The sequence below is a fragment of the Phoca vitulina genome, unplaced genomic scaffold, assembly GCF_004348235.1.
Source record: "Phoca vitulina isolate PV1807 unplaced genomic scaffold, GSC_HSeal_1.0 scaffold7, whole genome shotgun sequence".
In the NCBI taxonomy this organism is placed as follows: Eukaryota; Metazoa; Chordata; class Mammalia; order Carnivora; family Phocidae; genus Phoca; species Phoca vitulina.
In genome coordinates this window covers 44,426,669-44,451,595 of record NW_022589710.1, presented here as the reverse complement: position 1 = coordinate 44,451,595, position 24,927 = coordinate 44,426,669, and the positions used below count along the sequence as shown (strand labels likewise).

General features: G+C 37.9%; 1 protein-coding gene across 2 annotated transcripts; it reads right to left on the bottom strand.

Annotated features, from left to right (window-relative positions):
- Positions 1–974: 974 nt before the first annotated feature.
- On the bottom strand, positions 975–24,656 carry PTGR2 (prostaglandin reductase 2). Of its 2 annotated transcripts, none has more exons than XM_032405540.1 (10): positions 24,536–24,656; positions 20,708–20,791; positions 18,895–19,013; positions 10,795–10,986; positions 7,829–7,999; positions 6,837–7,046; positions 5,809–5,930; positions 4,659–4,746; positions 3,056–3,095; positions 975–1,114 (listed from the first exon to the last, which is right to left on the bottom strand). In XM_032405540.1, the coding sequence occupies exons 2-10, from the start codon at positions 20,742–20,744 to the stop codon at positions 1,038–1,040; spliced, it is 1,056 nt and encodes a 351-aa protein (XP_032261431.1). In that variant the 5' UTR covers positions 20,745–20,791; positions 24,536–24,656; the 3' UTR covers positions 975–1,037. The 2 variants fall into 2 exon arrangements, with proteins under 2 accessions (XP_032261431.1, XP_032261432.1); XM_032405541.1 differs by lacking the exon at positions 24,536–24,656 and adding an exon at positions 24,289–24,523 and having other exon boundaries at positions 1,000–1,114.
- Between the last annotated feature and the right edge of the window lie 271 nt (positions 24,657–24,927).

The window sequence follows — 24,927 nt, the reverse complement described above, 5'->3', positions numbered from 1 at the left end:
TACTAACACGGTTTGAATCTACGTCCTACATATGTTGCAGACAAAAGTATATAGCAGGGTGTAAAAAGGTGACCATAAACCAGCACAACACTTGAAAAATATCTTCAATTTTATTGTTGAAAAGGGTTGATTATAATTAATGAAACAAACCGTCTTATTTAGAGGTACATTAGATCTTGAACATTCATGTTTACAACCAATTGTTAATTTGCTCAGTCAGTCCTGTCATTTTCTAAAGCTGTCTTTGGTGCCTAAATCTTTCTAATCACCTAAAACTTCAAGTGATGTTTGTATCTATTTGCTCAAAATCTTTACACTATTTGACAGTATGTAACTGCTAACCTAAAACAAACATGCTTTTATTAATATACATTTGAGTTTTTAGGCTATACAGTAAATTATTTAGCAAAACTAGTCTGTAATAAACTAGTCTCTTCATCAACCTGACTGACCTGCTTTCTTCTTAACACAAAGCCTCTGCTCTCCTATCCTAAAAACTGCTCCACAAGCTCTAAATTCCCCCCAAACCCAACACATGCTCTGCCATTAAATCTCTTTTTCATCTACAATATAGAAAAGCCACCCCAATTCTATTCTTATACCAAGTTACAGTTCAAGAATTATGTAAAGCATTTTCAGGTCAACATATATTTACTACGTGTCTTCTCAAGCATTCTATTTTAAATAAAAGTTATTAACTGTAAAAATCGATTTATAAGGTTGACCCATTAAACACTTGTATCAAATCTCCAGTGGTTTCAGAATATCTGATCAAATATCATATATCAGTTTTAGTAAAAGAAAGAAAAATAGGTCATGTTGACTTCAATCTATTACTGTAAATAATCATGTTGGATATAGAGAACACATACGATATTGAAGATATAGGAAAAAATTATGCAACTAGAAAATATTACCAATGATCACATTTAAATAAAAAGCTATCTGTATTCTAAGATTTTTTAATGTATCTTAAAAATCTTTGTGCAAAATGGAAAGAAATCTGTGTATTTCCTTGATAAAGATGCTTATACAGATTACACAGAGGTTTCTTCTGAAATGCAAACTATCTGCTTTCCTATGTTACCTCCTGTCATCATGGACTGGAATGCAGCTAGAAAGAAAAAAAAAACCTAGGTTATATGAAAACATGAGTATCACTATCATACATGTTTATTAGTACATGAAACACATACAGTTAATTTGAATAATTTCTGTGATGATTTTAGTATTAAGAATAGAAGGAAACTGTCATGAAAAGAAGTTACAAGATAGGGCGCCTGGGTGGCTCAGTCGTTAGGCGTCTGCCTTCAGCTCAGGGTCATGATCCCAGGGTCCTGGGATCGAGCCCCGCATCGGGCTCCCTGCTCAGCGGGAAGCCTGCTTCTCCCTCTCCCACTCCCCCTGCTTGTGTTCCCTCTCTCGCTGTGTCTCTGTCAAATAAATAAATAAAATCTTTAAAAAAAAAAAAAAAAAAGAAGTTACAAGATAAACTAACCCAATTTATATCTTAAAAATGTGCTTTTACCCAAACTATAAATATTTATATCTACCTCAATATTCACTGTTTACAGAGTCTGAAGACTAGAATAAATAAGTATGAGGATAAAATGTCAGCAAAATCAATTTTTCAAAAACTATTAAAAATAATAGAAATCTGGGGCACCTGGGTGGCTAAGCGACCAACTCTTGATTTCCACTCAGGTCCTGATCTCTGGGTGGTGATCTCTGGGTCATGAGGTGGAGCCCCACATTGGGCTCTGTGCTGGGCGTGGAGCGTGCCTGGGATTCTCTCTCCTTCTGCCTCTGCCTCCCCCCACGTCCCCGCACTCCCTATCCCCACTCGTGCACTCTCTCCAAAAAAAAGAAAGATTATAGAAATCTAGGGGCGCCTGGATGGCTCAGTCAGTTAAGTGTCTGCCTTTGGCTCAGGTCGTGATCCTGGAGTCCTGGGATCTAGCCCCTCCATGGGGTCCCTGCTCAGCTGAGAGTCTGCTTCTCCCTCTCTCTCTTCCCCTCTTCCTGCTTGTGCTCTCTCGCTCTGTCAAATAAATAAAATCTTTTTAAAAAAATAGAAATCTAATCATAAAGTTTTACTAAGTAAAATACACATCTGTTTATGCCAGGAAAATGAGTGAAATTTATATTTCTGTTTGGTAAACATATTGATCAAATGTATTAAATATTTTTTCTGAAAAAGTCAAAAAATCAGTTTAATCTCTTTCATTTGAAACAAAGAATGTTGAAATCTGTGTATATTAGGGAAAAAAAAAACCTAGGGGCGCCTGGGTGGCTCACTTGTTTAAGCTTCTGCCTTCAGCTCAGGTCATGATCCCAGGGTCCTGGGACTCGAGCCCCATGCCAGGCTCCCTGCTCAGCAGGAAGTCTGCCTCTCGCCTTGTCTCTCCCCACCCCACCCCCCCAACTCGTGGCTCATGCTCACTCTCTCTTTCTCAAATAAATAAATAAAATCTTAAAAAAAAAAAAAGAAACTTGAAAATCTGTTTAATATAATCTTATGATGCCTTAGAACCATTCAACCTCGGGGCACCTGGGTGCTTCAGTCCCTTAAGTGTCTGCCTTGGGCTCAGGTCATGATCTCAGGATCCTGGGATTGCCCAGCGTTTGGGCTCCCTGCTCAGCAGGGAGCCTGCTTCTCCCTCTTCCTCTGCTCCTCCCCCCTGCTCATGCTCACTGGCTCTCTCTCTCAAATAAATAAATAAATAAATAAATAAATAAAACCATTCAATCTGAAAAAGTTACCTAGAAGCTAAATGACTTTCATGATTCTTACATTTTTTTCATAACTTGTTTCAAAACCAAAGAAACACTTATTTTACGATTTGAAATGTGAAAACAATACTTCTTAAATGCCTCTAAGCTGAACTTTAACAGAGTTTGATGAAGATATTTAAGTAAACCCGCAGGGTGGTTTTACAGGAAAGAAAGAAATGATTTAAAAAGAAAAAAACACCAGTGAAGTACAGTTCAAGGAAAAAAGGGAGTATTTGTGCCAAGCTCATGCATATAATAAATAAATCGACATCCATCTTACCTCCCATGTTTTCCAATCCATTTATCACAGTCTCTTTGATCTGAAAATCAAAATGGCTACATATAATACTCTTTAGGTCAGTGTATCTATTTATAGTTGACCCTGAACAACATGGGTTTGAACTGTGCACATCTATTTATACACAGATCTTTTTTATAAACACGGTACAGTACTATATATGTATTTTCCCTTCCTTGTGATTTTCTTAATAACATTTTCTTTTCTCTAGCTTACTGTAAAGAATACAGTATAGGGGCGCCTGGATGGCTCAGTAGTTAAGTGTCTGCCTTCGGCTCAGGTCATGATCCCAGGGTCCTGGTCCCTGGCTTCAAGCCAGTGGGGAGCCTGCTTCTTCCTCTCCAGCTCCCCCAAGCTTGTGTTCCCTCTCTTGCTATCTCTGTCAAATAAATAAATAAAATCTTAAAAAAAAAAAAAGAATATAGTATAAATTACACATAACACACAAAATATGTGGTAATCAACCGTTTATGTTATCAGTAAGGCTCCTGGTCAATAGTAGGCTATTAGTAGTTTTGGGGGAGTCAAAAGATATACCGGGATTTTCAACTGCATGGAAGGAGAGAGTGTCAGCACCTTTAACCCCTGAGGTGCTCAGGGTCAACTGTAATATTCTTCATTTTTGCAAAGGGCAGCAACACTATTTAGCACTTTCTGTCTAAAAATAGATATTCCTCATTTCATGGAGGTAGCACAGAAAAGTTTCCTATGAAATGATTTTTAAAAATAAAATCCTCTTGGGGCGCCTGGGTGACAGTCAGTCAAGCATCTGACTCTTGATTTCAGCTCAGGTCGTGGGACTGAGTCTGGCATCAGGCTCTAGGCTCTGGGCTCTGGGCTCTGTGGCGAGTCTACTTGAGATTCTCTCCCTCTCTCCTTGCCTCTCCCCACCGCTCACAACGGTCTCTCTCTCTCTCTCTCTCTGTAGAACAGGTAGATAAATCTTTTAAAGATATAAAAATAAAAAAATAAAATCCTCTTTTCCCACTGTCTCATCTTCAACTGGTAATATCACAAACTATACAATCTCTTTTCAAAAAACAAAGTACGTAAACATAAGCACATACACATATAACTTTGCCTATCATTTGCAAGTTTCAAGAACATCCTAGGTCAGGATCTCTAGACCCCAGATTAATAACTTGATCTTCAGCCAGCAACCAAGATATATCAGAATATCAGGGAGGGAACAAAAGATGTATGGTGCTAGAGGGTTAGGGGAACAAGGAGGTGCTTATAAGATTTTTGAGAAAGCAGAGCTTCTAACACATAGTAGCATTCCATAAATATTTGTTAAAGTAATGAATATTAAAATTTGGAAAAAAACACCTATTTACCTTGTAATATAGTCTAAGAAAAGTAAAGGTTAATGAAAAATGAAATCTTAGATAAAGGTACTAACAGGAAAGAGTTTCTCAATTAGGAGGTTATACTCACCTGGGAGTAAACTTAATTTACAATATTTAGTACAATTTTGTAGGAATTTTTATTATGAAGTTATGTTTGCCATCATAAATTCAAATAACATAAAAGTATATTAAGTAGCAGACAAATGATATTGATAAACAACAGAAACAAGTTCTACCTTTAGCTTCCCTTCTTTAAACCACTGACTCAGCTGTAGAATGCCAGACTCAAATTTGTCCTTATAGTTCAACACCAGAAATCTTTCTCTGTAGTGGGGAAGAAAAGGATAATGATCAGAGACTATGGAGGGTGAAATAGTCCAAAACCAAATCATTCCAGAACTCTAATATCTGTTAATCTTTCAAACATTAGGACTTAATCACACAGAGTCTGGTCAGATACAGTTTTAGGTGTAGTTACAGGTTTAAGTATAGTGAACTTCTATTGTTTTGTCTGGCCAGCATCCAGAACTCTGTTTGGTAATTAGCACTGTGATTTAACTTTGTGGGTAGTATCCTTTCCTCACCCATCTGTGACCAAAGCCAGGCCAGTCTGAGCCAGTAAGTATCAGCTTTGGGACTTAACAAAACCGAGAGGAGAGAGCTGTTCTCTTTTTGCTTGGGTTGCTAACCTGGTATAAGACAAGAGATAACAGTCATCCTCTTGCTGCGCTGCAAAAGAGCCTGCGAGGGAACAGAGCCAACCCAAAAGAAAGCACAGCCCAGAAGTAGAGAAAAACTGAGTAGCGATGCCACTACGCACACCTTTTATCCAGCCAAATCTAAGTCAATACTAACACCGGACTTCTCAGAAACACGAGCCAATAAATTTCCTTTGTACTTAAGCCAATGTGAGTTGAGTTTCTATCACTTGGGGAAAAAAAGACTTGCAAAAGACTGATAGAACAGATGCATTTTTAGAAAGTTTTCTGCCAGGGCACTAGTTGACAAAAACCTAAATATTGAACTGGCTTAAAATGTATGTTTTCAAGTTTTATTTAATAAGGGAAAATTATAGGGGCGCTTGGATGGCTCAGATGGTTGAGTGTCTGACTCTTGATTTAGGCTCAGGTCATCATCTCAGGGTCATAAGATCAAGCCCTGCAGTGTGCTCCACGCTCAGCTCATCGGGGAGTCTGCTCTCTCTCCCTTCTCTCTCAGCCCCTCCCCTCTGTGTGAGTACAAGTGTGCTCTCTCGCTCTCTGAAATACATAAATAAATCTTTTTTAAAAATAAAGAAAAATTATATATGAAGAACATACATTTTATATACATCTATGATCTTTAAACTCATGAACCTGGTAATAAGGGGAAAAGGGTAGACCATACCTTGTGATGTTTCTTTCTTTTTGGATTGCTTCTACAGCAGGGGGTAGTGGAGGAGGATAAGGCACATCTTTGTTGTACTGAGAAATTTGACCACACAGGATGATATGGCTGTTCTGATTCATCTGTTCAGAGAAAACTGATTATTATACCCTAAAATATATGCCTTACCTATGTTTCCTGATTTTATGGCTGCTTCAATGAAAGCCTCCTTGATTATTATATTTAATCAATTGGTGCCAATTAACTGATTTTGCTTTGCAAATTTATGCCTTATATGTTTTTAAGAGTTTTAATTAACTAGGAAACAAGTCCCCTCCAAAGGAACATAGAGGTAAGTGAGAGTTCGGTCACGTGCAAAAGAATTACACTGGTGTTGCCATTGTTGCTACCATCAGTAGTAGCTGTAAAGTCTTTTCTTGGATTTAAATAACCTCAACTGCAAATAATTTTACATATAGTAAAGGACAATGCAGTGTTAATAGCTAACATTCATATTTTATAAGCTTGTCAATAAAAATATGTAAATACCTGTAATCTATGAAAATCCTTTCCCTACCCGAAGTCAGAGGCCATGGCTGTGAGTTAGTTGATAGGGAATTAGGGTCAAAACTTCACCATTTGAACAATACAACTGTAATTTTTTTTTTAAAGATTTTATTTTTAAGTAATCTCTACACCCAGCATGGGGCTAGAACACACAACCCTGAGATCAAGAGTTCCATGCCTGACCAACCAAGCCAGCCAGGCACCACTACAACTATAATTTTTGACAAAAATAAATTGCAGGTAAAAAATATAATATTGCTAGCAAAGAACTGAAATTGATGCTCATGTGCAAATCTGCAAGCAAATGGAAGTAGGTGTCAGCAAGCTTTTCGGTATCATCTAATTACAATACTGATCATTACGTTATTTCTCACAATAAACCCTAGAATTTTACAGTTTTTTTTTCTCAGTATCAAGTAAAAAGATAGCACATCAAATAAAACATAGTATTCAAATTTATAACAAACAAATCGGCACACAACCTGACTTATCACTGCATCACTGATGTCACCACCAACATTGTCAAAGTAAACATCCACTCCAGCTGGGCATAATTCACGGAGCTGTTCTGCCACATTCCCCTTTTTATAATTAACTGCAGCATCAAAGCCTAGTTCTGAGGTCAGAAAGAGGCACTTCTCCTGTGTTCCACAAATTCCCACCACTCTGGAACAGCCCATCAAATGGCCAATCTAGGGGGGAAATTTTTAAAAATTAAACAATTTTCTGTTGCCACATTTAAGTGTAAAAATGTGAAAGCATACAAGATATTACAAGTATATGAGAGTATTCATCACAATTAGGTTTGATTACAGAGCTGTTGGCTTAAAGTAATTTGAAACCAAAAGAATTGAGACCAGATATAATGTCACTCCTAAAAAAATGAAGACTGACTAACATTAGACTTAGTTTTTAAATCACACAATTTAAAGCTGATTTCATAAAAGGAATAGTCAGACTCAAAACATCACTATCTTGCAGTTCAATATTTTTCAGGCCTCTGAGGAACTAAAAATCACCACTATGATAAAATGTTTTGTTTCAATGGTTTTCACACTATAAAGGCTGTTATTCATAAAACAATTTACTTTAAAATTCTATCATAACCCTTACTATATTTCTAGAACCCAGTAAGTGCCCTCTTACTTGAAGATTCTTTTCAAAAATATGAGTTTGCCTTTTAAGTCATGAATTCCAGATAGGTACTCTATGAGCTTCTTCCTTATATTGATTAAAGCAATGCTCTAGCATTTATCATGTCTATTTTTGGTTAACAGAGAACAAGATACAGAAATCTACGTTTTTCATGTTGTTATGAAGAGAGTCTAAGCACGTAATAACATCATTTCTACCCGAAATGTGTAAAATAACATTATACATTTGTTCAATTTTCTATTTTAAATTATATACATGTATCCAGAAATTTGATTATGACCACTTTTTTAGAAAATCAAGTAATTCTCAGAAATGTTACCTGCCCGGCCAAGGATCCACAAGCACCGGCAGCTCCACTAACAACCATTGTCTGATTAGATCCACCAGTTATATGACCTTTTTCCTGTATCCCAATCAAGGAAGTCAAACCAGGCATACCTATAGCTCCAAGAAAGTATGAAAGGTTCCCATCCACAAGTTGTGGGTCTACCTAAAATAAAATATATAACTTTAAAAAATAATACTAGGAATTCCTGTTTTAAGTCAACAAGGTAGAAACAACCTGTTATGGACTGTTGTATCCCCCCAAATTCTTATGTTGATGACCTATCCCTTAATGTAACTATATTTGGAGAAAGGGTCTTTATGGAGATAATTAAGGTTAAATAAAGTCGTAAGGAAGGGGCCCTAATCCAGCAGGACTTGTTTCCTGATGAGAAGAGGAAGAGACACCAGAGCTCTTTCTCTGTGTGTGCACAAAAGAAAGGCTGAATGCCCTGTGAGGACACAGCAAAAAGGCAGCCAACTGCAAGCCAGAAAGAGAGCCTTCACTACAAACCAAATTTTCCAGCACCTAGATCTCAAAGTTTTAGCCTCCAGAACTGTGAGAAAATAAATTTCTGTCGTTTAAGCCACCAGTCTATGGTATTTTGTAATGGCATTCCAAGCAGACTAATAAACAACCCAATACGGTTTCCAGAACAGTGAGCCATTCTTCAGTCTTGCTAAAATTCTATAATTTACTTGTACAAAGTAAAAAAGAAATGAATATTACTTCTCTTTATAGTAAAAAAACAAACAAACAAAAACTTTAAAGAATTCCCACATGGGGGGTGCCTGGGTGGCTCAGTCGGTTAAGCATCTGCCTTCGGCTCAGGTCATGATCCCAGGATCCTGGGACTGAGCCCTGCATTGGGCTCCCTGCTCAGCGGAATGCCTGTTTCTCCCTCTCCCTCTGCTGCTGCCCCTGCTTGTGTGCTCACTCTCTCTCTCTCTCTTTGTGTCAAATAAATAAAATCTTAAAAAAAAAAAAAAGAATTCCCACATGAAACACACTAACCATTCTTTCTTGTCAATGCCCCAAGTACATAAAAAGAGAAGAAATATTTAAGGGGAAAACACTAGGCAGAGTTGGAAGGTTTTAAAATCTCTGAGCAATTCCAAAGTAAACATTTATCCATATAAAAATCAGCTCAAACCCTACTGATGCTTAAAGTGTACCATAAAAATATAAGGAAAGTGTGATACATTCCTTTTAGTTTAATTACAGAATAAAATGAGGGCTCTCTCAACTTTTTAGTATGTAGCATTGATGTTTATATGTTTACCAGGCCCTATCAATAATTAATTATACTTCTACATTCTCTGTGTCTGTTTTCTTTTTTCCTTTTTTTCTTATTAACATATAATGTATTATTTGTTTCAGGGGTATAGGTCTGTGATTCATCAGTCTTACACAATTCACAGCGCTCACCATAGCACAAACCCTCTCTCTGTGTCTGTTTTCTTATCTGTAAAGTTAGGAGGAATTGGATCAAGAGAAATGATATGGAAAGACTCCCTACCATAAAAATTTTATAATAATTTTTTAAGAAATTGAATAGTTTGGTAAAAACTTAATAAACCACCAAAAGTAATTAAGATTCACCATCTTAATTTGATTTGTACTTAAACTGTCATAAATAAAATGGCAGTTTGTATTCAGCAGTCTTAAACAGCTATCAGTTAAATCTAGTATGTACATAAAGGTAATTGAGATATTAAAGTCAACAATACTTAGAAAGGTCTACACAGAAATATTTCATGTAGGTAATAGTTATTTATTAGTAAAGCCAATATAAAAACATTGAAAGATATGTTTGTGTTAGCAAATATCCTTTCTCCATCCCTTTTGAATTCCTCTTCCTCATTTCTAATACCTGTGCCTAAAGCCTTTTAAGCTCTCCCCAACTGCTCCATTTCCCACCATAGCACAATGACAGGGAAAACCAGAACCTGCTGCATATTTCTTTCTCACTTCCTGGCTAAGAAATTTCTAGTTAAATATATTTTACTAGTACCATTAAGTTGAAAATTATTGTATAACGTCTGCCACATATCATTTATATCTTGTCACCTTTAACTGACAAGAACTTGTAATAATAAAAAGTACTAAGGGCACCTGGGTGACTCAGTCGCTTAAGCGTCTACCTTCAGCTTGGGTCATGGTCCCAGGGTCCTGGGATCGAGCCCCATGTGGGGCTCCCTACTCAGTGGGGAGCTTGCTTCTCCCTCTCCCTCTCCCTGTGCCCCTCCCCCGCTCCCACTCGTGCTCTCCCTCTCTCAAATTAATTTTAAAAATTTAAAAATCTTAAAAAAAATACTAAAATTTTATAAAACTTTTAAGAAAGTCTTAGTCATATTTCTCATAGCATCTAATTTCCACACTCATTTGTGAGAGAGCTACTATTTTCATCTTGCACATGAGGAAACTAAGGGTCAAAGGCATAAAGTAACTTCCCTGACGACATATATGAGGTTGAATTACATGAAGCTGCCAGGTTTTATAGGTCAAAACAGACAAATAATGGTAATTTCACATGATTCAAGTAGTAGCAGAAACTGAACTCAGGACTTTCATAGAAAAAGTAATTTCAAGAACAAACCAAATGCATTTCTTAAGTCAAATGGCAATTTCTCAGGAAACTTTAAAGCACACAACTCTAAGGGGCCTTCTGGTTGTTGGCATAAAATATTTTTTGATGCTTACAATTCAGGTTTTATTTTATATATGCAAAATTTGAGAAATAAACACAGAAAACACCACCATCCACTAATAATCTTAAGAACTGTCATATATAGTTATGGCCCACAGTGCAAAAGAAACAGTTTTCCACATTTTGGAAGCTATCTAAAAGAAAATATATGCTTTTATTATTTTTCCCTGATAACAAACTGAATGCCAAATTCACAAAGTAAAAATTAATGGGGGAGGGGGGAATCCAGATATTGTATATTATACATCACCTTTTCAAGGCTATTTCCATCCAGAATAACCTTGGTTTGCCAGGGCCAATATGAAGAAATCACAAAATCGCCTTTGGTAAAATTTATGTGTTTGCTTTCTTCTACAATCCCAATACCTCCACCATCAACCACTTGAGACAACTGCCAAGCTCTTATATAATCAGTACCAGTGTCTTCATTCATTCTGCAACGCTAAAAAAGAAAAACGTTGATTAGAATAATTCTGCCTGATAATACTGGGCAGTTTATTAATTTACCTGGTGACTAAAAGAAAGGTATATAGTCAGTAATGTTAAATAAAGTCTTAGTCAAACAAATCATATTTATCTTAAATTCTATCTTCCTTTCAGTTATTTTTTATCCTGAAAAAAAGATGTATCCCCTCTCTAATCAGTAAAGAAGTACAATTAGAAAGGTCCACAACTTTGTGAACAGACTAAAAACCACTGAATTGTACACTTTATTTTTTTTAAGTTTATTTATTTATCTACTTATTTTTAGTCATCTCTACACCCATCATGGGGCTTGAACTCATGACCCCAGGATCAAGAGTCACATGCTCTTCTGACTGAGCCAGCCAGGCGCCCCTTAATTGTACACTTTAAATGTATAAACTGTATGATAGATGAATTATATTTCAATAAAGCTGTTAAAATTTTTAAACAATTAAAGAAATGTTAAGTACTAATACATTACACTAGCAAAAATAATACAAAATACTGTGTCAATGGCTTCAATGGATTGTGGCAAATTACCTACACTTACATGTTGCTATTACAAAACTGTATATTTTTTATAGAAAATAAACTGGCAACATATAGACCATAATACTACTCATTTCTATTGGCCTAGCAATTCTGCTTCCTCAATGAAAATAACCCAAGAAGAAATGAAACTACTTTTACACAGTTGTTCATCACAATTTCAGGCCAAGCATTACATCATACCCCAAAACCTTAGGTGGATGTTCTCTTTATTCTATGAAGACAAAATATCACAATGTTACCACACCTTTCCACAGGACTAGAGCTAAAGATCTCTCTGGGAAGCAATCAAGGCTTTCTTCTTCTCTGTGGCTCACTCTTGCCCACTCATGAAGGCCAAGATGTAGAGGCCCACAGTGTGGTCCAGGAGATAGAAAAGATAGAAGGCTACTTGATTAAGGGGCCCCATGTGGTATAGTATTCACCAGGGAAAAGGACCAAACAGGGAATTGAGGCAGAAGCTTCTATGACAATACACTTCTGCTAGTGTGCCCCTCCCAAGTATTCTTAGAAAGCAAGAGTAACAGCCACTGAATACTGCCAGACCAAAGACCTGACCCTCTTTCTCTTCTTTTTTAAGGTAATTTATTTTTATTTTTTAAAGTAATCTCTACACCCAGTGTGGGGCTCGAACTAACAACCGCGACATCAAGAGTAGTCACATGCTCTACTAGGACCTGACTCTTAAACAAGGCTAACAGAAAAAACAGGAACAAGTAATTCTCCATGGGTGAGCAAATGATGTCAACACAATAGAATATTATATAACCACCAAAATAATGATATTTGGACTGGTTTTTCATATGAAAGTATGTACATAAAGTCACTTAAATATCAAAGTAGTATATATACATTAAATACAACCATGTAAAATACTGTGTACACATGGTGATTAAAATTAATTATGATCTTGCTTAATAAGGGCAGGAAGTAATGATGCCAGCTGTCAGCACAGTAAGAATAAGAACTAATAAATGGATTTGGAAATTTGAAAAAATAAATAAATAAAATAAAATTAGTTATGAATTTGGATATATTATTTTTTTAAGAACAATGTCTAGTAAAAGCAACCAAAATTATTTTCTTTCCTCCTTCAATACTTAATAAACACCATGCTGGTGACTAGAAATATAGTGATAAATAAGACCTCTGTCTCCTTAAGTTTACTCTTTATTAGGGAAGACAGACATCTAGTAACTACACAGATAATTCTTCATTACAACTGGGATAAATGCTATAGATCAAGGTACTGTTTTGAGAAAATGTAACAGAGAGAGGACTAGTCTGAGGGATCAAGGTAATTTACCAAAGCAAATCCTTTTAATGCAGGCTTTGAGGGAATAACAGGAGTTGGCCACGTAATGGGAGAGGCGTGGGAGGAAGACAGAGGGACAGCATGTATGAAGGCCTGTTTTAATTTTTACTCGGGATTTTTAGTCAGGTATAGTAAAACAACAGACACGGAGACAACTGCCTCGAAGGAAGAGTTTATTACTTACAATTCCCAAGAGGAGGAGCCCTGTGTGGTAACACAGGGCCACACAGGGAAGCACCAGAGTTAGTCAGGAAGAAAAAGCAGCAACAGGAGAGCATGGCCCAGAGTCTTTTTTTTTTTTTTTTAAAGATTTTATTTATTTATTTGACAGAGAGAGACACAGCGAGAGAGGGAACACAAGCAGGGGGAGTGGGAGAGGGAGAAGCAGGCTTCCCGCTGAGCAGGGAGCCCAATGCGAGGCTCGATCCCAGGACCCCGGGATCATGACCTGAGCCGAAGGCAGACGCTTAACGACTGAGCCACCCAGGCGCCCCTGGCCCAGAGTCTTTACTGTGGTTTCAGGGGGAAGAAATGGGCAAGACAGGGTAGGCAAACTTGAGTAAGTTTAGGATTAGACAGTTTGAATAATTTCCGTGGGCTCTGGCTTATAGGAGTGGTCCCTAGTTGTCTGGCACCTGGCCCTTTGGTGATTTGGGGCACAGAAAATATTGGGTTGGTGTGTGAGAATTAGATGAAGGAGGTGGTTGGTATGTTCCAGGCAAGATGTTTGTTATCTCTAAAAATATGCTGGTAGGGGCAGTCTCTCCAGGATTAGGAAGACCCCTAAGATATGAAAGCATTAAAAAATACAGAAAAGGAAAAACAGGGCTAATATAAGGCTTGAGCAAAAAGGGCCACTGGTGTGTTATACACAATAAGAGGCCCAGTGTGGCCAGGGTACAAGAGGAAGAAGTAAAGTAGGGTATGGTAAGGCTGGGCAGGCAAACAGGGACCAGACTATGTAGCATCTTTTTTTTTTTTCATCAGCAAGTATTTATTTATTCTATGAGTACAGTGTTATGGTAGATCTTGTTAATAACTGACCTAACATTTCATTAGGCTATTTTGATTTATTTTTTAAATTTTATTTTATTATGTTAATCACCGTACATTACATCATTAGTTTTTGATGTAGTGTTCCATGATTCACTGTTTGCGTATAACACCCAGTGCTCCATTCAATACGTGCCCTCTTTAATACCTATCAACAGGCTAACCCATCCCCCCACCCCCCTCCCCTCTAGAACCCTCAGTTTGTTTCTCAGAGTCCATAGTCTCTCATGGTTCGTCTCCCCCTCCAATATCCCCCCCTTCATTTTTCCCTTCCTACTATCTTTTTTTTTTTTTTAAGATTTTATTTATTTATTTGACAGAGAGAGACAGAGCGAGAGAGGGAACACAAGCAGGGGGAGTGGGAGAGGGAGAAGCAGGCTTCCCGCGGAGCAAGGAGCCCGATGCGGGGCTCGATCCCGGGATCCTGGAATCACGACCTGAGCCGAAGCCAGCCGCTTAACCAACTGAGCCAACCAGGCGCCCTATCTTTTTTTTTTTTTTAACATATAATGTATTATTTGTTTCAGAGGTACACGTCTGTGATTCATCAGTCTTACACAATTCACAGCGCTCACCATAGCACATACCCTCCCCAATGTCTATCACCCAGCCACCCCACCCCTCCCACCCCCACCACTCCAGCAACACTCAGTTTCCTGAGATTAAGAATTCCTCCTATCAGTGAGATCATATGATACTTGTCTTTCTCTGATTGACTTATTTCACTTAGCATAATACCCTCTAGTTCCATCCACGATGTGGTGTGTATATATATATATATATATATATATATATGTATATATACATATACATACACACACACACACACACACACACACACACACAATGGAATATTATGCAGCCATCAAAAACCCCGAAATCTTGCCATTTGCAACAGACTATGTAGCATCTTAGACCATGTCCAGAACGTTAGTCTTTATCTCAAGACTAAAGGAAAGCCATTCAAGATAAAGGTGACATGATTAGTTGCTTTGTAAAAATATCTTTCTGGCTGCAGTGTGGAAGACCATGTAAGGGGGCAAAGAGTGTATGCAAGGATACCCCATTGGGAGAGGAAACAATGGTCATTCAGACTAGGTAGATGCCCTTGGAGTTTACAGGGAAGTGTCCTGAACTGAGATGTACTTAGAAGTAGGATCTGCAGGACCTGAGGTTGACTGACAGAATGACTAGAGAGAACAAAGAGACAAAATTCTCAAGAAAAACTCAGTGCTTTGTAGCATGAAATGAGTGGATGGAGGAGCTATATACTTCCCTAGAGGAAAAAGAGGTTTTCTGTTTTTGTTGTTTTGAGGTTGAGGGTATTTAGAAGTGGAGGTCATGAATTCAATTCATGTCATAATCTTAGTTGTTTCATCATCTCTCCTAAAATCTTTGGGTCATAAATTTCTCTCACTGTAAGACTCTCAGAGGGAATTCTGCTGAATAGGAAGTTTGTTCCAACTTAAAGAATACTGTGTAAAACACATCCTTTCTGCTTGTTTTCAACTATTCCTTTTTGACTGCTCTGTTTGATTTTTAAAACCCTTCTAACCTTGAACCTTGGCTTTATTTTGGTAAATTTTATTCTCTTAATTCACTTTGTACTTATTATCCTGGGCTTAAATGACATGCTTTACATTTTGTTCATCAGGGCATGGGTAATCCTTTGTGCCCTGAGCTATGTCTTATACACTGAAGAGGTGAAGTCTTAAGAAATCCAAACCAGTCATCATCAAGAATTGACTCTAAATACTAAATAGTGCACTGTCATTTTTCTCTTGAATTTGTGGTAATTATTCTCCTCATGTGATTTGCTTAGCACAGTGTTGAGTGTGTTGAGAGTGTTGAGGCCCATAGCTTGACTGAGCTTGTCTTAGCTGCCATTGAAAGGTGGAGCATCTTTAGGTCTGCGGGAAATCATTTACCCCTCTGTATCAACTTGAACATTTGTCTATTTAGAATGTTCTAGACCAATCACCACCTCATTTCCCTAGCCCATAAAGAAAAATTTCTTCCTAGCCCAGGTAAGAATTTTGAATGAAGTCATCAATTTGCTTTCCACTGTTAGCATAATCGAGTGTGACTGGTGTCACTCAAAGAGGCTGAACTGCACTCCTGGATCAGAGGGAAAAGGAGCCTTCCCAAAGCTACAACTCTCCTGGCAGAAAACGGCACTGTCATTGGGTATCCACTGTAAATGAAGCCTGAGAAGAGGCAAGCCAGGATTTTCTTTATCCCTTACAACGGCACTTTAAAAGCCAAAAGGAGGAGGCAAGCAGACAGTACAGAAACAGTAATACAGAAAAAGATTATAAATCGCTTATTTGTTTCTTTGGCCAACTTTCTACTTTTCAAAGACTAATGTATAGGAGCTTTCTGAATGTCATTCATTATCATCTTTTTTCTTATTTATATTGCAAATTTTTCTAAGTTTGCCATTTATCTTTTGATTTTGTACATGCTATTTTATTGTGTCTTACAAAACTGTTTTTTTAAGTAGTCATATTTATCAATCATGTTTTTTCGTATTAGCTGGGTTTGCTGTCATTCTTACAAAGTCTTTCATTCCCCAACACCATTCAATTGTTTACCCAGACATATATAGGGAGAGAGAATCTTTTTTTTTTTTAATGTTAGTCACCATACATTACATCATTAGTTTTTGATGTAGTGTCCCATGATTCACTGTTTGTGAATAACACCCAGTGCTCCAAGCAATGCGTTCCCTCCTTAATACCCATCACCCGGCTAACCCATCCCCCCACCCTCCGAGAGAGAGAATCTTAAGCAGGCTCCACATCCAGTGCAGAGCCAATGCATGACCTGAGATCATGACCTGAAATCAAGAGTCAGATGCTTAACAACTGAGCCACCCAGGTGCCCCCTAAAATTTTTTATAGTTTCATTTTTTTAATTTTTTTATTATCTCTTGGAATTTATTCTAGTGAAGGATTGAGATAAGAACGTAATTTTTTCCCAAAAGTATACAGTCAACTGATCCAACACAGTTTATTGAATAAGCTATCCTGATTTTCTTTCTTTTTTTAAAAAAGATTTTATTTATTTATTTGACACAGAGAGAGAGATAGCAAGAGAGAGAGAGAGAAAGAGAGAAAGAGCACAAGCAGAGGGAGCGGCAGGCAGAGGGAGAAGCAGCCTTCCTGCATGAGCAGGGAGCCCGATGTGGGGCTCGATCCCAGGACTCTGGAATCATGACCTGAGCTGAAGGCAGTGGTTTAACCAACTGAGCCACCCAGGCGCCCCTAAGCTATCCTGATTTTCTCTTAACTTTTTATTTTACATAAATACTCACAGGAAGCTGTAAAATTAGTACAACGAACAGAAATTAATGAAATGGACAATAGGAAAACAATATAGAAAATCAACAAAACCGAAAGTTGGTCCTTTGAAAAATTAACAAAACTGACAAAGTTTTAGCTAAACTGACCAAGAAAAAATAGACAAGACTTAAATTACTAAAATCAGGAATGAAAGAAAGGGTATTACTACCTATCTTTCAGAAATAAAAAAGGATTATAAGGAAATACTAAAAACTGTATGCTAATAAATTACACAACTTAGATGAAATGGACAAATACCCAGAAGCTGACTCAAGAAGAAACAGAAAATCTTAGTAGACCTAAAACAAAGATATTGAACTAGTAATTTTAAAACTCTCCAAAAAGAAAACCCAGGCCAGATAGCTTCATTGATGAATTCTACCAATCTATTCAAGAATACCAATTCTTCACAAACTCTTCCAAAAACAGAACAGGAGGGAATATTTCCCAACCCATTCTGAGGCCCATAGGACCCTGATACCAAAGTCAGGCAAACACATCACAAGAAAACAATAGACCATGAATCTTTAATGGACACAGAATTTCTGTTTTGGATGATGAAAAAGTTCTGGAAATGGAAAGTGGTAATGGCTGCACAACATTGTGAACGTTCTTAATGCCACTGAATTATACACTTGAAAATTGTTAAAATGGCATATTTTGTTATATATATCTTATCACAATAAAAACAAAAACAAAAAACATCCCTTTATGATAAAACATTCAACAAACCAGGAACCAAATCAGGAATAGGAGGAAATCTCCTTAACCTGATAAAGGGCATCTACCAAATCCCACATCATACTTAATGGTAAAAGACTGAATGCTTTCTCCCTAAGATCTAGGAACAAAATAAAGATGTCCACTCTCACCTCTTCTATATAACATTGTACTGGAGGTTCTAATCGGGCAAGAAGATGAAATAAAAAGCATTTGTACAGGAAAAGGAGAAGCAAAAACTATCTCGGTATAGTCTGAGTCCATGTGCCTGAGGGCTTCTCAGCAGCAGTCCTAAACAGTATTTTTCAATAAATCTCCTTTCTCTAAAAGTGAGTCTGTTCCTTCAAAAAGAGACCAACTAGTGGGGTGCCTGGGTGGTACAGCTGGTTAAGCTTCCGACTCTTGGTTTTGGCTCAGGTCGTGATCTCAGGGTCATGAGACTGAGCCCCGTGTCGGGCTCAGTGCAGAGTCTGCTTCAGTTTCTCTCTCCCTCTGCCCCTCCCCACCGCTCTCTCTAAAATGCATAAATAGGTCTTTAAAAAAAAGAGAGACCAACTAGAATAAAGGTCTTATACACAGCCTGCCTTGTAAATTAGATCAATCTGAGAGAATGTCCAATCCTAATTTACTATCTTTAAGCTTTATTTACTACTGGGAAGTGATCTGGACATTTGAAAGAACCTGATTAACCACATGTACTACTATTATGAAAACATTCTTTTATAACATTCCTTCATAACACTAGTGAATTTAAAAACAAAGGCAACCTGTAATTCCCAGGTATCAAGATATAATTGCTCAAATATTTATTAATCATAAGGATTACACAATAAAATTGAGATGCAACATGCAAAATATGAAAATAAAATTAATTTTCACCCAGTCGCAAAATCCTGATTCTTACCATGTATGGATCCACAGAAAGATAAAGAGTTCTCACTTGTACTTGTCCTTCATTGATATTATCTGATAAATTTACTTCTTCTACTCGGAAATTTTCTGCCACTGGATTACCATTTTTTCCTAAAATATTAAGGAAAATATAAAATCAAAAAGTTACCTTCCTATGTAGTTATTTATTATTCTTTAGAGGGTAACTCTAGGATTCAGATAACTCCCCTTTAATACAGACATGAATAAATCTATATTATTTTGTAATTTCTCTGTAATACAGTATAAATTCTTCAAATAGTTTCAATTGCTCTTGATTTTCCCCAAGAAGTTCCTGTGGAATATTGCTAACAACCTCAAAATTTCTTTTTAAAGATGATTACAGATAAATCACCTCATCTGTTTTAAAATTATAGGATTTCTAAACGTGAAAACTCACAGCCAGTTTAAATTATGAAAATCCAAAATTTACAAGATAGCAGAAACACCACATCAGCCAAAACAAATAGTTAAGTAAACTTTCCTTCCTCATTTTAAGAAGAAATGGAAACTTAAATGAATGCAATTTTTTAAAAAAGTAAAGTCTTGGGGCACCTGGCTGGCTCAGTTGGTGGAGCATGCAACTCTTGATCTCAAGGTTGTGGGTTCAAGCCCCACACTGGTGTGGAGCCTATTTTAAAATAAATTAAAAAGTCTTGAAAACTAGAAAATTTGAAATATTGAAAGAAAAATCTGTAAGCAGAATATGCCATCACTAATGGGCGCCTGGGTGGCTCAGTTGGTTAAGCGACTGCCTTCGGCTCAGGTCATGATCCCGGAGTCCCTGGATCGAGTCCCGCATCGGGCTCCCTGCTCGGCGGGGAGTCTGCTTCTCCCTCTAACCCTACCCCCTCTTGCGGTCTCTCTCTCACTCTCTCTCTCTCTTAAATAAATAAATTAAAAGAAATTAAAAAAAAAAAAAAATGTTTAAAAAAGAATATGCCATCACTAAAAATGTATTCTCACTCAGTTATGTTTAATATAAGCAAACTTCCTATTGATTAAATCATCAAATGTCTAAGGTGGGAACAGAATATAAACATTTTAATCTAACAGCTCACTTTGCTAAAACTGAAGTCAGAAAAGGTAAGTGGGGGCGGGGAGGAAAAACAGACAAGGTAAGTGATTTCCCCAGGCCACACACTAAGTAAACAGTAAAACCAAAGCAGCACGCACCCAAACCTCCCAGGTTATTTCCACACCTAAGTTCCTATGATTCAGGTTAGATGTCAGCACAGACATAGGTCAGTGCTTTTCACATAAAACAGAAAGGCAAATTTTAAGAATCAGTGATACATACTACAAAGAAAAAACAAAAGCTATATATATTTGTAGTATAACCTTTTAAATATAATAATTCCAAAATACCTTTTCTTCTTCAACAAACAGCCTTGATAAATAAGTAACCACTTTAAAAACTGATATTACATTGCTTAAAGAGTTTCTTCTAATATCTCTACTACGGTTAATATCTTCCTAACTTAATTTACCACATTGACTATTACTTTTTGTTCCTTCATTTTCATTAATAATTATCAAAGACTGGGGTGCCTGGGTGGCTCAGTTAGTTCAGTGTCCCACTACTGATTTCCGCTCAGGTCATGATCTCAGAGTAGTGGGATCCACCGACCTTGGGCTCCGTGCTCAGCAGGGAGTCTACTTGAGATTCTCTCCCTCCCCCTCTCCTTCTGCCCCTCCCTCTGCTCTCTCTCTCATAAATAGATCTTTAAAAATAACAATAATTATCAAAGACCACAGCTGTTCATTCATCACAGACAAATACATACCAGGTCGGGAATTCAGTACCACTCTTTGTACAATCATCACCTTGCTGCACAGTGGTCTCACAAGATTTCTGTATAAAATAACTCCTATAAACAGAAAAGTTTTTAAATCAGAGTTTTAAAATATTCAGCAATTAAAAAAAAAAAAAAAAAAAGCACATTTGTGTTTCTGAACAAGGAGAAGAAAAATCAAATTTAGGATCCAGAAAAGATATAGTCTACTGTCAGAGTTTGCCTCTGCAAATATGTAAAGAAAGACTAAATCTAGTTAGAATTTTTGGCTAATAGGAACAAGTTCAAAAGACTAAGACAAAATGTTTTTGGCCTCATAATTCAAGCACATTCATTTTATACCATCATGAGTAAGCCTCCCACTGTGGCTTGATTAAAAGAAAACATGATAATGAAGGGGGGGAAATCGGAGGGGGAGAAGAACCATGAGAGACAATGGACTCTGAAAAACAAACTGAGGGTTCTAGAGGGGAGGGGGTTGGGAGGAGGGGTTAGCCTGGTGATGGGTATTGAGGAGGGCACGTTCTGCATGGAGCACTGGGTGTTATGCACAAACAATGAATCATGGAACACTATATCTAAAACTAATGATGTAATGTATGGGGATTAACATAACAATAAAAAAAATTAAAAAAAAAAAAGAAAACATGATATATTCCTCCAGAGTCAAACAGTTAATCTAGTAGCAAAATAAAAACACTAGCTGCTTGAGATGTAACCAAATTTTCAAAAAATATTTTATTCATTTATCAAAATGGAAATTAACAGTTTTGTTTATAATAGAAGTAAAACATCAGAGGTGCTTGGCTGGCTCAGTTGGAAGAGCATGTGACTCTTGACCTCGGGATTCTGAGTTCGAGCCCCATGTTGGGTGGAAAGGAAAACATAAAAGCATTTTTAAATCCTCACATCATAGGAAATTCTGTAATACAGAATGGCACAATAAGAAAGTAAAGGATCAGTTTATTCTGGACTTTCAATTTGAGCTAATGAAAGAAACAAAATGGAGTTCCAGTGCTGGCACTATCTGACTTGGGGGAAACAGCCCTGATCTTAGGGAGTGTTACTATGTGCCAAGCACTACTGTGAGTGCTATGAAATATATACACACACATACAAACATACACACACACACACACACACACACATATTCATTTAATATTTCATGTATATATTCTTTTTTCAAAGATTTTAAGTAATCTCCACACCCAACGTGGGGCTCGACCTTACAACCCTGAGATCAAGAGTCACATGCTCTACTGACTAATCCTGCTAGTCCTGACTGATCCTGATCCCCAAATATATATACTCTTTTAATCTCCTAACAATCCTATTAAGTAGTATTATTATCCCCATTTTACAGAGGAGGAAACTGAGCCTTAAAGGGTTTAAGCACTTTCCTAAGGTGGTGGAGCTAAACATGTCTTTTTTTTTTTTGCCAATTGTAGGCAATTTATTTAGTTTATTTTCCCCCTTTTTAAATTTAAATTCAATTAATTAACATATAATGTATTATTGGTTTCAGAGGTAGAGGTCAGTGATTCATCAGTGTTATATAACACCCAGTGCTCATTACATCACGTGCTCTCCTTAATGTCTATCACCCAGTTACCCCATCCCCCCACCTCCCTCCCCTCCAGCAACCCTCAAATATGTCTTTTTACAATTGGTTCATTAGAATCAGGATTCAAGGTGCACATACTACCTTTTGAGTCTCCTCTCCTTTTTTATTTCATGCCATCGATTGTTGAAGAAACATTTGTTGCTTAATTCCTTTGTCTATGGAATGTCCTTTGATTGCTTCCTCATGGTGTCATTTACCTCATTCTTCTATCTTCCCCATCCATACCCCCCACCATCCCTGACTAGTAGTTAGATCTAGAGATTTGATTAGATGCAGGTTCAGTTTTTTAGGCAAGAATCTTTAAAGGTGATGCTGTGTGCATCCTATTTCATCACATCAAGAAGTCCAAAATGTTTTGTGGGGCTAAACATATTTTTAAAAGGAAATTTTCTATTGAATCACCTTATGTGTAAATTATGGAAGAATTAAAAAGCAAAATTTTCCAATTTGATGCTGGATCCAAAGGTAACTTGCCCCGAAGTGGTTATTAACAGCACCATAATTTTCAATCAAAGGAGTCTTCCCAAGTGAAGTTTCATATTTGCCCTCTTCCCTGATTACTTTCAATGTATGCTTTCTTTAAAATATGCATACTGTAGATTTGTCCAAATGCTGTTTCTCAGAATTAAAAGTACACTATCAAATTTCTCTCCTTCTGTATTAAATTAGAAAGTTTTCAACTGCCAAATACGAAAATTAACTAAGATAGGATAATTGCACAATATCCCTTGATAGGACAACAAACAACACATTTAAAACATAAAGAACTTGATTTAGTAACAAAATTAAAATCTTAAAATATGACACACCTAGTTCTAGAGCTGAAAGGAGACGTAGTGGTGGTGTTACATTCATCCCTAGTAGAGGAGTGGGGAGGGGACACTCAACTCTTTATTGACTGACATTAAGCACACCATGTTTGTTTGGTCTGATATTAAGTGGATTTCCAATTATGTTAAGTAATATACCAAAATAACACCAGATCAAGAATCAACTGAAAAATTCACTCCCGCCCCCGCATCAGGCGTCCCTGCTCAGCGGGGAGTCTGCTGCTTCTCTCCCTCTGCTGCTCCCCCTGCTTGTGCGCGCTATCAAATAAATAAATAAAATCTTTAAGAAAAGAAAAGAAAATTTCACTCCTGTGCTGGTCATAAAGAGTGTGTTGTTCGAGCGTCTACCTTGTAGCCTAGTATTAGGAAAAGGGCACTGAACTAAGGAGACAGAACTTGGCCGGGTTCTAATCACGTGGGATCTTAGGAAAGGCTCTTCTCTCAGCCAGTCTTCTGAAATGCTACTAAGTGCCAGGAACTGGGCTAAAGTTTTTATAATCATTGTCTCGCTTAACCCCTCTATGAAGATGGTACCGTCATTTATCCCCATTTTCTAGACGAGGAAAGGGAGTAAACAGAGCGGTCGAATAACTTGCCCATGTTTGCACAACTGGTAATGACCGACACTGGAACCCACACTCAATCAAACACAATACATCCCACTTCCATAACATGAGCTTCTTAATATCTTTTTAAACAAAACACTTCCCTATCCTGATCTCGTTCAATTATCCTGCCATAAACGGCTCTGCTGACACGGCCTTGTTATAAAAGGTGGAAATCTCTGGGATTTCCTCCACTCTTTCTGGCTCGCTGGTCGCTCCCTCTCCCTTTTGAGTGTTCTGGTTTCCTCCTGCTGCCCAAGTCTAATATCTGGGGATTCCTGCCTGGCTCTTCCCCTTTCCCATACTGACCTCCCCTTCCTCTCTGGCTCCCACTACCAACCATTCACATGGAAATTAATAAAAATCTGCGTCTACAGCCCAAATTTCAAACTGGCTTCCCTGACTGTAAGCGCCGAGAGGATACGGTTTGTGTCCACGATTTATGTTCACTCTCTGTATGGCACATGATAGGGGGCTCAATAAATATGTGTTAAATGAACGTCCCAGACGCACCTTAAACACGTCCAAACTCGAGGTTGCTTACTCCCAACAGTTAAGAAAAAAAAAAAAAAATCTGCCTCTGTTCCTTCTGGAGCATTCCCTAGCCTAGTGACCTAGGCAATAACGCCCGCGACGCCGCAGCTCCGGAAAAAAAATGGAGGCCACCCTGGCTCCTCGATCCTCCCACACCCGGAAGGCGCGAGCCAGCCCAGGGCTCCCCGGCCAGCAGCTGTGGGGCCGCCCCTCTCCCGGCACTCACCCCCACGCAGCTGGGGAGGAAATCTCGCGCGGCGTGTGGAGCTTGCGAGGGGCCTGCCGCGCGACCTCGGTCCTCCGAACCCAGTACGCAGGCGCACTGCAGACCTCTGCTCCTCGCCTCCGCCCCCTCCGCTCCAGCGGCGGGCTTTTACAGTTTAGGCAAGTTTCCTGGGTTCCCACGTTTCGGAGAGAGGTGGGGAAGGTGCGGAGTTTTAAAGGATCCTCACTTGTCTGGGCAGTGTGTTGTGGGGTTTTTTGTTGTTGCTGGCGGGGGAGGGGCAGAGGTCTGAGAGTCATGACCTGAGCCCAAATCAAGAGTGGGTGGCGTACCTGACTGAGCTACTCAGGAATTTAATTTGTTGTATGGACATCTCTCTGAGCCTCAGATTGGGG